A 14,998-nucleotide genomic window follows, 5' to 3' on the forward strand; every position below is an offset into this window, starting at 1 on the left:
CTATCCAAGAAAGTATCTCTTCAGTACACGTTCCTCATGTTAAACATTATAAACATATTTTTCTGCCTCTAATTTGGCTCTTTCAAACTCACCATCCTAAGGCAAGCACCTCCGTTGTGACTGGAGTAAAGGCTCTAACAGACCTTTCACTCCAATAATAATCTCTACAAATCTTTCCCTCTAACACAATATGTATTTTTCATGAACACTGCCTGCTAACTGAAAAAACATATCTGTTTTGAAACTGTGCTAAAAATTACAGCAAGATGGAAACTTCAATATAAGTAATCTTGGAACCATGACAAATGACAGAACACAAAAAAAATTACATAAAAATGAAATTTCGGTTCCTTTTAAAAAATAGCTTGCCTGAAGCCACAATATGAAACATATAGTTTCAAAATTGCAAGGGAAAAAATCAACTAGATACTAGAATACAAGGGTTCTTAAAATAAATAAATAAATAAATAAATAAATAAATAAATAGGCACAGCATTATCATTTCTACTGTTTTAGCTTTAAAACTCTCCTATTTCAGATTTTTCTTCTTCCATGTTCTCAGTCATCCTTTAGCATTCTCTAGACACAAAATTTCTTCTGCTAAGGGTGGTGGCAGGAGGCAAAGCCCTCATCTCCTCTCTATTATTTCTCACAAGCATGGTCCCAGTATTTAGAGCTGTGTACTGTCAGCACATTCTATGGAATTTGTACAACGTTTTAGTAACTTCTACTTTACAATTAAATCAGTGACTGATTCCACTCTGTTTAAGAGTAGCAAATAGTTGTAGTTCTTTACCATTTAATCCACAGTCTCTCAACTATCTGAAAGATTTCTTTGGCAAAAATCCCTCTGATCCAGTGCTTTAATTGCAGTGGAACTAATGAACAGTAGTATTCCATTATAATTTGTGACAGCTATTTTTTGCTATGAAGAATATGGAATAGGGAGGGGTGGGGTCAGACAAGGCTGCAGTCTATCTTCCTATTTGTTCAACTTGTATGCAGAAAATATAATGTGCAGAGCAGGTTTAGATATGGAGGAAAGAGGAGTGAAGAACAGAGGAGGGCACATCAACAATATCCAGATAACACCATACTCCTACAGAAAACAACAAAGACTTGAAACAATTACTGAAGAAAGTCAAATGGGAAAGTGAAAGTGTTGAACATTAAGAAACAAATAATGACCACAGAAGATTTACATAAATTTAAAATAGATGACCAAGTAATTGAAATAGTTAAAAGACTTCCACTATCTTGGATCAATCATTAATCATAACAGAGATTGCAGTCAAGAAATGTGGCAATGATAAACCTCTTCTGAATACATTTTGCAAAAATAAAATAAAATAAAATCCCATAATAGATGTCACCATAATTCAAAAACCACTTGAAGGCACATGATAACAACAAAACTAACAAATAAATAAAGTATATTAGGTCAGTGCTGTTGACAGGCTCTTGGGTTTTTTTTTTTTTAATGTTTCCACAGTTTAGAACAAAGGTAGGGGGACTTTTGGACCTTCAGATGTTTTTGAGCCAAAGATTCCCCAGTCCTGATATACACTATAATGAGATTTATTATTTTTTTTAAATGTTATTAAGTCACAGCTTGACACCTCTTTGGGCAATCCTTGCCTCCTCACCCTATCACCCTATAGTAGGCTACCCTCTGCTATAAAGAAGCAAATTAATAGATGCAAGTAGGGCTACTCCCACATTGCAGAATTAATACTATTTGATACTGCTTTAATTATCCTGTCTTCATCCTATGGGATCCTGGGATTTGTAGTTTGAGAGAAGGCTAAATATCTCTGAAAACTACAACTCCCAGACTTCCATAGCTCTGAGCCATGACATTTAAAGTGGGATAAACTACATTAATTTCCTTAGGGTGCATCTACACTGTAGAAATAATGCAGTTTGACACTGAAGTGTAGTTGCTCCATCCTATGGAATTCTGGGATTTGTAGGTTTGCAAAGTCTTTTTCCTTCTCTGCCAAAGAGCGCAGGTTCCTTTCAAAACTACAAATATCTGAATTCTGTAGAATGGAGCCATGGCAATTACAGTGGTGTCACATGGCATTATTTTTGCAGTGTTGATGCACCTAAAGACTCCCAGCCTCGATATAAGGAATCATGTGGGTTTTGACACATCTTCATAGCAATTCTCGCCTCCCTACCATATAAAAAAGTTAATAGATGCAAATAAGCATGTCTTTACGGATAAAAGGAGTCACTAAAGCAAGGTACCTTTTGAAGCTTTTGCAGTTTTTTAAAATTATTATTTATTTTATTCATTTATATTCCACTTTTCTCCCACTAACAGAACTCAAGGTGGCTAACAACATTTTAAAAACAATACAGACTAAAAACACTACAAAAGTTAAATGAAAATATGAAAGACACAATTGAACAATCATATATTAAAATAATTGAGAATGTCAACATGCTATAAAAACAATGCAAATTAAAAGATGAGCTACAGATCCTTAAAACATTTCAGCACTACACAGCATGGACAGCCCAGCCTCAACAATGTTAGTTGCTGCTGGTACTAAACATGCTCAGCTGTGTGTCTGTGTGCACATCCTCCTTTTCCAAGACCTGTCATCCATTTTCATCTTCTATCCAGGAGGAATTATAAATGTCCTCCATTTTGGGCATCACTAGGAAGCCATGAATTTATTTTTGTATGAGTGTTTTGACTTTTTCTTTGATCATGTCGTACATTTCTCTTAAATATCCTACATTTTGTGGTTTCTTCATCATGACCAGACATCTATCTTTTCCAGGACCTGTCCTCCCTTTCCATCTTCTGCACAAGAGGAATTCCAAAATATCCTCCATTCTGAGCCTGACTTTAGATGAGTGCTTTTAGCTTTTATTTGGTCAGGTCCTAAACTTTGTTTGAAGGTCCTACATTTTATGGTGTCTTCAAGGTGACCAGACATCCACCTTCTCCAGGACATTTCCAGCTTCTGTCCAGGAGGAATTCCATAATGTCCTCCATTTTCGACATGACTAAGGAGTATGAATTTATATTTAGATGAGTGCTTTTAGCTTTTGCTTTGGTCAGGGCCTCCATTTTTCTTGAATGTCCTGCATTTTGTGGTGGCCTGCACCTCCTTTGAGATGAGGACCAGTGGTCACTCTGTGACTAAGAAGCATGAATTTACACTGATATGAGTGTTTTCAAACTTTTTCTTTGGCCAGGTCCTCCATTTTGTCTCGAAGGCCCTACATTCTTGCTGCCCTTGTCCTCTGTTGAGGTGAGGACATTGGAGGACACGATCACCCTGTGACTACGAAGCATGAATTTATACTTATATGAAGTTATATTAATATTTATAATATTAATAATAATACTTATTTATGTATACCCTGCTCTTCAGCCAAGGCTATCAGAGTGGCTTACAATTTGTTAATTAGACGTTTCCCTGCCCTCAGGCTTACAATCTATCTATCTATCTATCTATCTATAACTTTTTTCTTTAGTCAGGTCCTCCATTTTCCTTGAAATTCGTACGTCTTTAGAAACGTTTCATTTTTATTGATTTTATTGTTTGTATGTAAATCTACAGTGTTATATAAATAAAGTATTATAATAATAATAATAGCAATTTGTAAGCCGCTCTGATAGCCTTTTGGCTGAAGAGCGGGGTAATAATAATAATAATAATAATAATAATAATCTTGTGGGGTCTTGTCCTCCTTTGAGGTGAGGGCATGATCTGGCTACTCTTTGTGTGTAACACTGAAACAGGGGAAAGGCTGAAGCCAACAGCTCAAGGCTTCACCTTCCACAGTTTCCCTCAGGGCTCAGCAGACTAGTCCCTCCTCCCTTTCTTTCTTAATTGTGAGGGAACAATTCTTTCGGGGCCGGAACTAATCTTCGCAGCCTGCGCGGAGAGCCGGACCACTTGGGGGCATGGATTGGGGACGGACCGTAAGCGGAAACCGCTTCCTTCTCTGGTTTTCGGTTCCTAGTCCTCTGCTCTGGGCATTAGCCTAGCAGCCATGCAGCCCTATATGGTCAACATCAAACTCTCGGCCCGGACCCTCACTGGGGCTCTCAACCCCCAGAATAAGGGAGCGGCGGATTGGTAAGGAATTGGGCCGAGGAGGGTGGAGGAGAGAGAGAGAGAGTGAGAGTGCCGCCCGTGGGCGCTGCTGGAGCTCCGTGTTGCTGCTGTTGTTGTTGCTTCTTTGCCTTCATTTCAGACCCTATCATTGGGTTATCTTGGAAAGAATTGTACAAGCGGGGGGTAGTGGTGGTGGGCTTCCATCCTATACCTATAACACACACACACAGACACACACATCATAACCATGTAGTTTCCCCGAAATGCCTGTTAAATAGACTGTTATATGAGGCTGAGAGAGTGTGACTGCTCCAGGTCACCCAGTGGGTTTCCATGCCCAAATGGGGATTCAGACCCATGTGTGTGTCTGTGTACACACACACACACACACACACACACACCATCATGTCACTGTAATATCTCCCTAGAATGTGGGCTACTGTTATGTTCATAAACTTGTGTTATACAGCACTTGGTGGAAGGAAGGAAGGAGCATGTATGTTGTTGTTGTTGTGTGCCTTCAAGTTGTTTCCGATTTACGGTGACCCTAGGCAAACCTATCATTGGGTCTTCTTCACAAGATTTGTTCAGGGGAGGTTTGCATCATGTACCTGTTTATGTATCAGAACCCTGCCGTTTTTTCCAGATGAATCATAGAATCGTAGAGTTGGAAGAGACCCCAAGGGCCATCCAGCCTCTGCTTAAAGACCTCCAAGGAAGGAGACTCCACTACACTCCGAGGAAGGAGTGTGTTCCTGGATAAGATAAAGTTAAGAGGCCTGTTTAAATATTTGAAGGGATGTCATATTGAGGAGGGAGCAAGCTTGTTTTCTGCTGCTCCAGAGAACAGGACCCAGAACAATGGATGCAAGCTCCAGGAAAAGAGATTCCACCTCAACATTAGGAGGAGCTTCCTGACAGTAAGGGCTGTGGTGGAGTCTTCTTCCTTGTAGGTCTTTAAACAGAGGCTGGATGGCCATCTGTCAGGGATTTTTTCTATTATTAATTTATTTCCAAGATGTATATCCTGCCTTTCTCCCGCAGTGGGATTCAAGGCGGGGATGCTTTGATTATGATTTCCTGCATGGTAGCGGGTTGGACTGGATGGCCCTTGTGGATTATTCCCACTCTATGATTCTATGAATGCGCACTGGCTTTCTGTCATGTATGATTTTATATATACTTCATCATAGCGCTGTAATATTTCCCTGGAATGTGGGCTACTGTTATGTTCATGAACATGCATTATACAGTGATTGGTGGAAGGAAGGAAGGAAGGAAGGAAGATGTTTGTTGTTGTTGTTGTTGTTCTGTGCCTTCAAGTCGTTTCCGACTTATAGCGATTCTAATCTGAACCTATCATTGAGTTTTTTTGGCAAGATTTGTTCAGGGGAGGTTTGCATCATGTACCTGTTTATACACACACACACACACCACATCGGAACCCTGTAATTTCTTCCGTATGCCTATTAAAGAACCTAGAACATGAGGCTGATGCAGTGTGACTTGCCCAAGGTCATCCAGTGGGTTTCCATGCCCAATCAGGGATGCAAGCCCTTGTCTTCCAGAGTTCTGGTACAACCTGTAAACTACTAAGCACTGCTGGATCTCTCATGTATGATACCTGCTTTTATATATATATATATATATATATATATATATATATACACACACACACACACACACACACATACTGTATGTGTGTGTGCATGTGTGAGACAGCAGAACCCTGTAGCTTCTCCCAGATGCCTGTTAAATAGACTAGATCATGAGGCCAAGAGAGTGTGACTTGCCCAAAGTTACCCAGTGGGTTTCCATGCCCAAATGGGGGTATAAACCTTGGTCCACCAGAATCCCAGTGCAACACTCAAACCACTACACCAGATATAGCACATGTAGTAAGGCTTGTCAACTTATTTTTCCTTGTTTGAGAACATCATGATGATGATGACTATTATTATTCTCATTTTTTTAGGGGCTGGCAAGGACTGATTGCATATGGATGTCATTCTCTCATTCTGGTGATTGATCCTAAAACTGCTCAGACTTTACAAGTTCTGGAGAGGCACAAGGCTAATGTTGTCAAGGTAATGTTTTAAAAATGAAGTTGAACATTTGGAGGTTTGTGTAATGTTTTATTCGTAATACAGTAATGTTTTATTTCATTTGCTGTGAAACTGAAATAAGTTACAATGACCATACAAGAACAATCCCTGCAGCAAAAAGTAAATGGGAAAAAAAGGGTGGTGGTAGTCGGGGGGAAGACCCAGGTTTATAATGTTGAGATTGTTAATTCATTTTACAGTTTCGACATGAGACTTGGGTGTGGGGGGATACTGCCATGTTTCTGCTCAAGGTTCCAGTTAGCTTCTCCGTCATAGAAGGACATTCTATTCCCAGCCTCCTTTCCTACTAATATTTAGTATTCTGTGCCTTCAGAGCATACTCAGTTCCCATTGGCATTTATTAGGTACTTTGATAAACCACAGTGTTCATGTGAGCATGCTGTTATCCTTGTTTCTCAGTGATTCAGTTTTAGCTCAGTTTCTATCAACACTCATCACTTAAGCTCATTATCTGTCTTACTATTATAAAGGGATAATACAGTGTAGATTTCTGAGTAGTTAATTGCTTATTATCATACAAGAAATTTGGTGTAGTTTTATATGTTTTTCCCATGAAACTTTTTTACTTGTTTTGCTTGTCCCTTCTCATGCTACTTATGAGAAGCTTAGTCTTGTTATCTATCTATCTATCTATCTATCTATCTATCTATCTATCTTATTATCTGTCAGAAAAAAATTAAAAATGATTTGTGTTCATTCTGTTACAAATGACTGTGGTTGTTCCTTCCATGTTTAGGTTAAATGGGCTAAGGAGAACTACCATCACAACATTGGATCGCCTTATTCTTTGCGCCTGGCTTCTGCTGATGTCACTGGAAAGATCATTGTTTGGGATGTAGCCACAGGAGCTGCTCGCTGTGAAATCCAAGAGCACACAAAACCCATCCAAGGTAAGAAAACACTTATTTTCATATCACATCATGTTGCTGTTATAAATGTACTTACTAGTTAAAAGAAACAATTGTAAGTAAAATATCCTTTGAATCCTTTTTATGTTCAAACAATTCCTGTTTGTTTATTTTTCCTCCCAATCAAAACACATTCAGACTAGTATCCTGGGAAGGAATTAATGTCTAAATAATTACATGTTATATAGACATAAATCCTTTTTGGATGAGCCATGGAGGGCTATTCTGTTGCTCTTGTGCTCCATTAAACCCCTACCCTCCACCCCCACTGCCAGGCAACAAGCCTTCTGCCATCTCATGCATCTCATGTTCAGGGGGAGAGAATGAGGAGACTGTTCAGACCATGAAGATCCACCTGCTGTGGGATCCCGGGGAAAGGAACAAATGGGCGCATGCTGTTTGAAAGCCTCCCCTCTCTTTCCCCAAAAGTAAGCAACAGCAGCAGGGCCCCTTCAGGAGTTTGACAGCTGTTGGATGGTAGAAGTCTGAAGAAATGAAGGATGAGAAACCAGGCGCTTCACATCAGCCTAGTATTTCAGAACAACAGGCCACTTCGAAGGTGCCTGGCACTTCAAAGGGGCCCAACAACTCAAAAAATAAGGAGTTTGGTTTACCACACTGCATGCATGTGCAGAGATGGAGTCTCAACCTTAGTGTGTCTTCAATGTTTTTAATGTTTAACTTGCTTTGTCCAGAGACTTTAAAAAGGCTTAAGAATGTAAAAAATATCAATATATAGTAGTCATAGTTGAAATAAATGGGACTTTTAGTCTTGAAATTTTCTGAAATATTTATACGAAAGATAATTAAAATATTTTCTAACCATTTTCTTTACAGCAGATCATACCAATCTTTAAGGTTGCAATCTTACACACACTTAATCTTGGACTTCATTTACATTTCTGTCTGAGTAAATATATATATATATTGGGTTGTGCAATGTGCATATCGCAAATTGTTTCATGTGTTGTGAAACTATTTAGAAATGAAGTCTTGACTTTGGGGAACCCCGACTAATCAGTAAAATTCTTGCCCAAGGAAATTACTGTCTCCTTATACCAGTTTCTGAGTGTAACTGTCTCCAACCCACTTTTCTGTGGTCTCAGACCTTCACACCCCCTTACTGTATTAATGACACTGTGAAAGTATTGTAATAAAACACCCTTCAATGTCTCCTGGGGGCCAGTGTTGCCCCTTAGTCTCTAATAGTTGTCCCCCCTAATCAACACACTTGAATGCGTTTAATTCTTTGTCCTGATTCTCCAGTCTTTTTATATTAATCCTCTAGGGAAATGGCTACAAAACTTGCAGAGCTGGGCATTTAATGAATTTGTGGTACTGTTGCATATAACAAACAGCATCCTATTGTTCAGGGCATTCCTAAGCTTGTTAGCTGTTTAGTCTCTGGAGAATTTCACTTAGTTGCTAGGCAACAGTGAATTATTTCAGTAGCTTTATGTCTCTTGGTGATGAGGTTTGTAAATCAGCAGAAAGGGTGAAAAGTTGGACATCAGTAACCAATCACAATGGCAAGTTTTTCCCCTGGAGGAAAGGGAAATGGCGGCGAGGGGTGGGTGAGTGGGTTCCCCATATGAAAAATTGTTTTGGAGAATCAGCACTTCTCTTGAAGTGTCAACAAAGAGCAATGCTAATCATATATTCTGATGCAAGCGAAATAGAAGATAAAGAATATTGTATGGATTGCCATCCTAAAAACAGCCAGTAATTATTAATAGTATTACATCCTTTCATATAGTAGTGACCTGAATTACAAGTATATGTTACTTTATATAATTATGCAGCCAGCATGTTTGGGATGATCTCATGATATTTATATACTGGCAGGACAAAATAGACTTTTGGGCTCTTTTTGTTTTTAAATATTTAAAACGTACATCTGCAGTGGGGCTCTTGTGGCTCCTTAATGACAGAAATAGTTTAGCCTCTTCAAAACCGAAATGCATTATTACACAGAATTATTCATCACTGTGTATTGTAAGTTATGTTTTGTGGCTATATCATTTTCATTTCATCATAAGAAGCAGTGAAGTCAAATACAGTGGTGCCTCGGGTTACGAAAGTAATTCGTTCCGCGGCCGCTTTCGTAACCTGAAAAGCCTTCGTAAGCCGAATTGCCATAGGCGCTAATGGGGAAAAGCCGCGATTCCGTGCGAAAAAGCCGAAAAAAGCACCAAAAGTTTTTTCGTAACCCGAAAAAACATTCGTAACCCGGAACAATAATTCCCTATGGGATTTTTTCGTATCCCGAAAATTTCGTAACCTGGGTATTTCGTATCCCGAGGTAACACTGTACTACAATGTTTGCACTGAAAGAAGAAAATGTCCAAATCACCTTGGTTCATGTGAAGTTTTATGAGATAACTAGACAAGTTCACATATGCCTGTAAACTTCTTGTGTGTTTTGGAGAAATGAAAAGGGAGAAGGAAACACAGAGAGGTAAGAGTGCAGCGGTTTCTGTAAAGAATGTGGAACTAATTGCTTTGGTGTTCATTCGATTTTTATTGCATCTGAGAGCATCAGTGATACCTATGGTAATATGGAAATTTTATTATAAGATTAAGAGAGCCAGTGTAGTGTCAGGGTTTGGTTGTTGGCTGAAGGCCAGGGTTCTAATCTCCGCTTGGCCATGAAACCCACTTTGTGACCTTGGGCAAGTCCCACTTTCTCCGTTTCAGAGGAAGGCAGTGGCAAATTCCCTCTAAATGAATCATTCCAAGAAAGCCCCATGATAGGTTTGCCTTAGGGTTGCCTTATGTTGGAAATGACTTGAAGGTATGCCACGAGAAGTGCTTTTTCAGTCTGCTGTCCTGAACAATTAAGTTGACACCATCACTCACTAATAGATCACCTGCAAAATGTGTGATTTTCTATCACTCCAAGTGTCTCCCTAGGTCTGATGGTAGCAGTTGCCCAGTTGTTATGTCCATCATTAAAAATCAATAATATATATGTGGATTTTCTTCAAGTGGAGGATGATGGCACCTTGAGCAAAGAAGAAAATACTATTTTCTACATCTGTCTTTTTTTTTTTAAACAGCTTGCATGTTAATGTTCTGTAATGTGTCCCAGCTCTCTATTGCTTTTCTCGTTCTCGCTGTAGCAAGCTGTTCATCCCCTGTTGTTTTTAGTGCTACCCACATCCCTCATTATCATTATGGTTATAGATGTGTTTTATTCCTGAAATAAAATTCATAGTATCGTGGTGAAATGAAATTTCCAGCTTGGGCTTCAATGAATAATTGATAGTTTAGTTGCCAAGTTGTTTCGTAAAACTTTTCATAACCCAGAATGACCCACACATTTTCTCTTTTCACTGCAAAACATTACTGAAGTAACTTTGCACTTGTCTTGATTGCTTCATATGATAAAGTGGAGATGATACACTCACAAACATAACTTCAAATACATAGTGATGAATAATTCTATGTAATAAGGTGTTTCAATCCTGGACATGCTAAACTATTTCTGTCATTTAACACAGATTCTTATTGAGTAGGTTATTTGAACTACCCACGTATTTAAACAAATCTTGTTTGCATTCATGAAAGACTGGAAAGATCAAAAATGGAGATGCTGTACTTCCATTTCAATAATTGAAGTTCTTTTTAGCATTAATTTTTCTCAACCCTGTTAAGCACAAAGGGGGGGATGTAGGCTGTACTTTCTCAGTGGAAAGAGAGAGGCTTCAAGTGGTTAGCCAAAATAACTGTTGGCTGTAACATTTTTTGTTGATTCCTAGACATATCTTTACTCAGATTCCAAGACACTGCCAATAATTATTTTTATTGTTGAATTTGTATCCTGCCTTTCTCCCAAGATTGCTTGATTTGATGTAATTTTAAAATCATTTCTCCTAGTTTCTTGTATAAATAAGGATGATAAAGATTAGACTTGCTGTCTATCTTTAAGTTTGTTTGTTTTTTAAATATTAAGTTGCATAGTATAGAATTTCTTGGCTGTTCAGGATTTAAACAGATCTAGATCTAGATCAGAATACAAAGTACCAAAAGAGAAAGATCTTTGTGTACAGTGGTACTCCTAAGGACTTTTGTTTCAACTGTATGTTCCTTTACTGCCCTACAGACTACTTAAAAACTTCATGGACCTTTGTGCATCATATTTCGCACAATTCAAGGAACTGTTAGAGTATGTTGTCTATCTGTTTTCAGTACTTATTTCCAGATTCCACCCTCCCTTCTTTCTTGACTCTCTTTGTTGTTGTCAACATTGGCCAAATAAAGCGGCGTCAAACCACTTTGAAATCTAACTGTTTAGATTCACTGAGTGGATAGTGAAATGGAGCCACACTCCATGGCTAGCAATTGCAGCAAAAAGACTTAAGTAAAAAAATGTGTACCATCGCACCGGCATATAAACAGCACATCACCAGCATATAAGCAGCACGTGTGAGAGTGTAAAAAACACAGCAGGCACCAATAATGCAGTGGATGTAATTGCAGCATACACAAACTACAGTCCAACAGGGGCTCATGGGGAGAAGAGGGAGAAAGGGGGCATGTATGAGGTGGTGGTGGTGGGGGGCTCCATGATTGTTCTTTGCCAATGTGTCACTGAGCACAATGATATACTGTACCGGTAGTGCATCAGATGCAACTGTGTGTTTGGACACACCACTGGTCATGCGGGGTGTCCAATAGGATAGTAGCTGGACAGGAAAAGGGAGGTAACTGGTGGTGTTCGTGTGATGGTACACATGCATTGTGGGGGAGGAAAAAAAGATAATACTCAAGAACCATGGCTCAGTGCAGCATGGTACAGACTGCATGTGGGTGTTCAGCCCGCCTTGGGAATGGGCAGTGCGGACAGCAGGGTTTTGACCCATTTTCAAAAAACTCAAGATCAGTAGACTTTTTCCAACCTGTCTGTTCTGGCCTTGAGTCTCTCTCCCCCTTGAAAAAGTGTAAATGTAATTTCCACTGACACTTGAACAATTATGTGGACATCTTCAGTAATGGTCCTTGCTGATTTCAAACTCACTTGACATTAAGCTCTGCTCATGCAGAAAATATTGCAGCTCCTTCAGCCAGCTGTGTTGGTAGAGTTTGGCAGCAATGGAAGCAAGACTACATTGTATTTTATAAACTTTCAGGCCTATTTGTTTGCCTCAGGAAAGAGGTATGGACTGAGTCCTGTTTAGGCAACCTTTGGAGTACTGGTTGTTCAGAGGTTTGTTCTTTAAGGACGAAACAAAAAACAGGAAATACTGATTTTATTCTGTATTCAGCTATCCCGTGAAGGAAAGGAATGTCTAAGCCATTCATTTTGAAAAAGTTTTTCAAGCAATGTCAGGATTTTTTAAAAATTAACAAAGTAAGTAAAATTTAATAAGTGAATAGACTGTGTCAAGTGCAAACCATGTACGTTGTACCTAATACATGCAAACTATTTGTAGTTTATTTGGATAATAATTTCACTGGGAAGGACTGATATTTTCCCACTTTTCACCTTTGCTATCCATTTCATTGCTCTGTTATTCAACAAAACTGACATATCCATCCATGCTCTAGTATCTAACATTCTTTGTACAAAAACATTTTATATGTTAGATCTGGTGACACCCAAGGCCTCTATACAAAAATGATAATAACAGTTTGGAAATGTTGACCAGAGATTTTCTGAAAATTTCTGAAAATGTACATTACAAAATACTGTGGATTTTGTTCTTTGTATTTTTCTATATGTATATTTATATATATTTTCCTTGCTTTAGACATTAGGTTTATGTTTTGTACTCTAGCTTATGTTTACTGCATATTATTTTTTGTATCTAATGCTCTTGTTGTAATCCGCTTTGATTCCATGAGGAAAAGGCAGAATAGAAATAAATCATCGGCGGGTTACAGACCGCCCATTTGGGGCGGGCTGCACCCGCCCCTTTCCCAGGTGTATCGGGGCCTCAGTTGCCAGAACGGCAGCCGCCGAGGCCCCGATCCGCCGCTTTTCAGGCTGCGGGGAAGCGGCAAAACACCGCTTCCCCGCAGCCTGAAAAGGGGTGTCCTTGGGGCTTCAAGCCCCAAGGACACTCCGCGGCGGCGGGGAGGAGGAGAAAGGGGCCGCTTGGCCCCTTTCTCCCTTGCTTCGCTGGGCGCAGCCGTCTGAATTAAATAACTTGAGGTAAGTCAGTTCTGAAGCAGCCTTTATTCCAAATTCAGATCTAATTATATAAGCTGAAGAGACTCTTGATATTCCCAGCATCAAATGATAAACAAACCCAGTTCTGAACCCCTTCTTATTTTCTTATTTTACATATGATTGGTGAAATCCTAGGTTTCTGCATTATGTTAATACTGGCAGTATATTTGCTTTATAAAGATTTATAATTTGATGTAATGAAACTAGGGAACTATAATTCAGAAAATACACTTGAAGTTTCAGCACAGACAATTCTTTTTAGCTTGTTTTTATCTAAGGTGTTGGATTTTAAATGTATTTAAACAAGTATTTCTTTGTGCTAACATTTTCCAATGTGCCATTTTCTCCTGCTTTTTGTTCTTAGAAATACAGTCGCCCCTCCGTTTTTGCGAGGGATCTGTTCTGGACCCCCCTGCAAAAATGAAAATTTGCCTATATTCAAGTTCCATCGACTTGAATGGCACCAGGCCCACATTTTGTCCCGCTCTTTTTGCCGTCTGCAAACAGGCGAGGGACACAGACTTCAATTCTGAGAAAACGGTAGGGCAATTGTATATAGCAAATGAAAGGGATTGCTGTTCTTCACTTTGAGACTGTTCTCTCCTTTTCTTTGACAGACATGCAGTGGTTATGGAGTCAGGATGCTTCTCGAGATCTGCTGCTTGCAGTTCACCCACCAAATTACATTGTGTTATGGAATGCAGATACTGGCACCAAACTCTGGAAGAAAAGTTATGCAGAAAACATCCTTTCTTTTTCATTTGATCCTTTCGATCCTTCAAATTTAGCATGTAAGTTCTGCATTAGGAAAGTGCTTGTTACCATTGATTTCCAGAGTAAATGGATTCCAGAGTAAATACTGCTGTGATATGAAAGTTTGCTGTTGGATCATAACTTCCAAAAGCCAGAAAATGCAATAAGAGAAAGAACAGTATAGGTTGATCTAATTAACCTTGGTTTGTGACATTTATAGGAAGCTTGGGATGTGAGCAGGGGGAATTTGAATGTGAAGTGGGCAAATGAGATTGGTTATGGTAGAAGTCATTAATTAAAACAACAGATAACCAAATGTACTGTGAAGCAAGTTCAAAGTTTAAGAGAATGGATGTGCATACATATTACGATATTTAGGCAGCCTCCTTATGCCTCGGGCTGGTTTCCTTTCTAGTCTACTGAACATGGACTATGATAGTAGCATAGTGAAGAAAAGATAGGGTGATGTGCAGGCGGCATTTACATATCATAATAAACCATAGCTTGGTACGAAGGTTGCCAGGTTCTCAAGGTCATTGGGGCTGTGGAAGCCCCCAATCATTTGCCCCCTTTCCACCTCCACCCCCATGAAAAAACTTGCCTTGTTAAACAACTAAAACTTGTTAAACAAACTGGTTGCAACCTCCCCCCCAAAAAAACAACAACAACAACAACCCCTCTCAGGAACCCAGTTGGGGATTTTGAATCTCCCACCAGGTTTTAGACCTAAGAAGACCTTTAACAAAATAAATTTAAAAAAAAAACATGTTGTTTCTGGAGGGCTCAAAATCGGGCTGTTTTAGGTTCTGTGACCTATAGGTCGCATTTTCCCTTTTGCTAGTGTACTGTGACATGAACATATAGAAATGATTCACAGCATGTTTCAAGTTTGTACATTTCCTTTCTGCTTCACCTTCATTGCTGGGAGAAAGAGTTCAGAATCTTTTGCTC

At 39.2% G+C, this 14,998-nt stretch overlaps 1 protein-coding gene across 1 annotated transcript in view; it reads left to right on the forward strand.

The window, feature by feature from the left end:
* Window positions 1-3,955: 3,955 nt before the first annotated feature.
* WDR11 (WD repeat domain 11) overlaps window positions 3,956-14,998 on the forward strand; it is a 53,651-nt gene continuing 42,608 nt past the window's right edge. The window contains exons 1-4 of the mRNA XM_089510055.1: window positions 3,956-4,106; window positions 6,061-6,172; window positions 6,948-7,101; window positions 13,912-14,085. Coding sequence (XP_089366181.1) covers window positions 4,021-4,106; window positions 6,061-6,172; window positions 6,948-7,101; window positions 13,912-14,085 — 526 coding nt within the window. The 5' untranslated portion in view covers window positions 3,956-4,020. The remainder of the gene's footprint in view (window positions 4,107-6,060; window positions 6,173-6,947; window positions 7,102-13,911; window positions 14,086-14,998) is intronic.

The sequence above is a fragment of the Sceloporus occidentalis genome, unplaced genomic scaffold, assembly GCF_023333645.1.
Source record: "Sceloporus occidentalis isolate IW3139 unplaced genomic scaffold, rSceOcc1.0.p SCAF_2, whole genome shotgun sequence".
Classification (NCBI taxonomy): domain Eukaryota; kingdom Metazoa; phylum Chordata; class Lepidosauria; order Squamata; family Phrynosomatidae; genus Sceloporus; species Sceloporus occidentalis.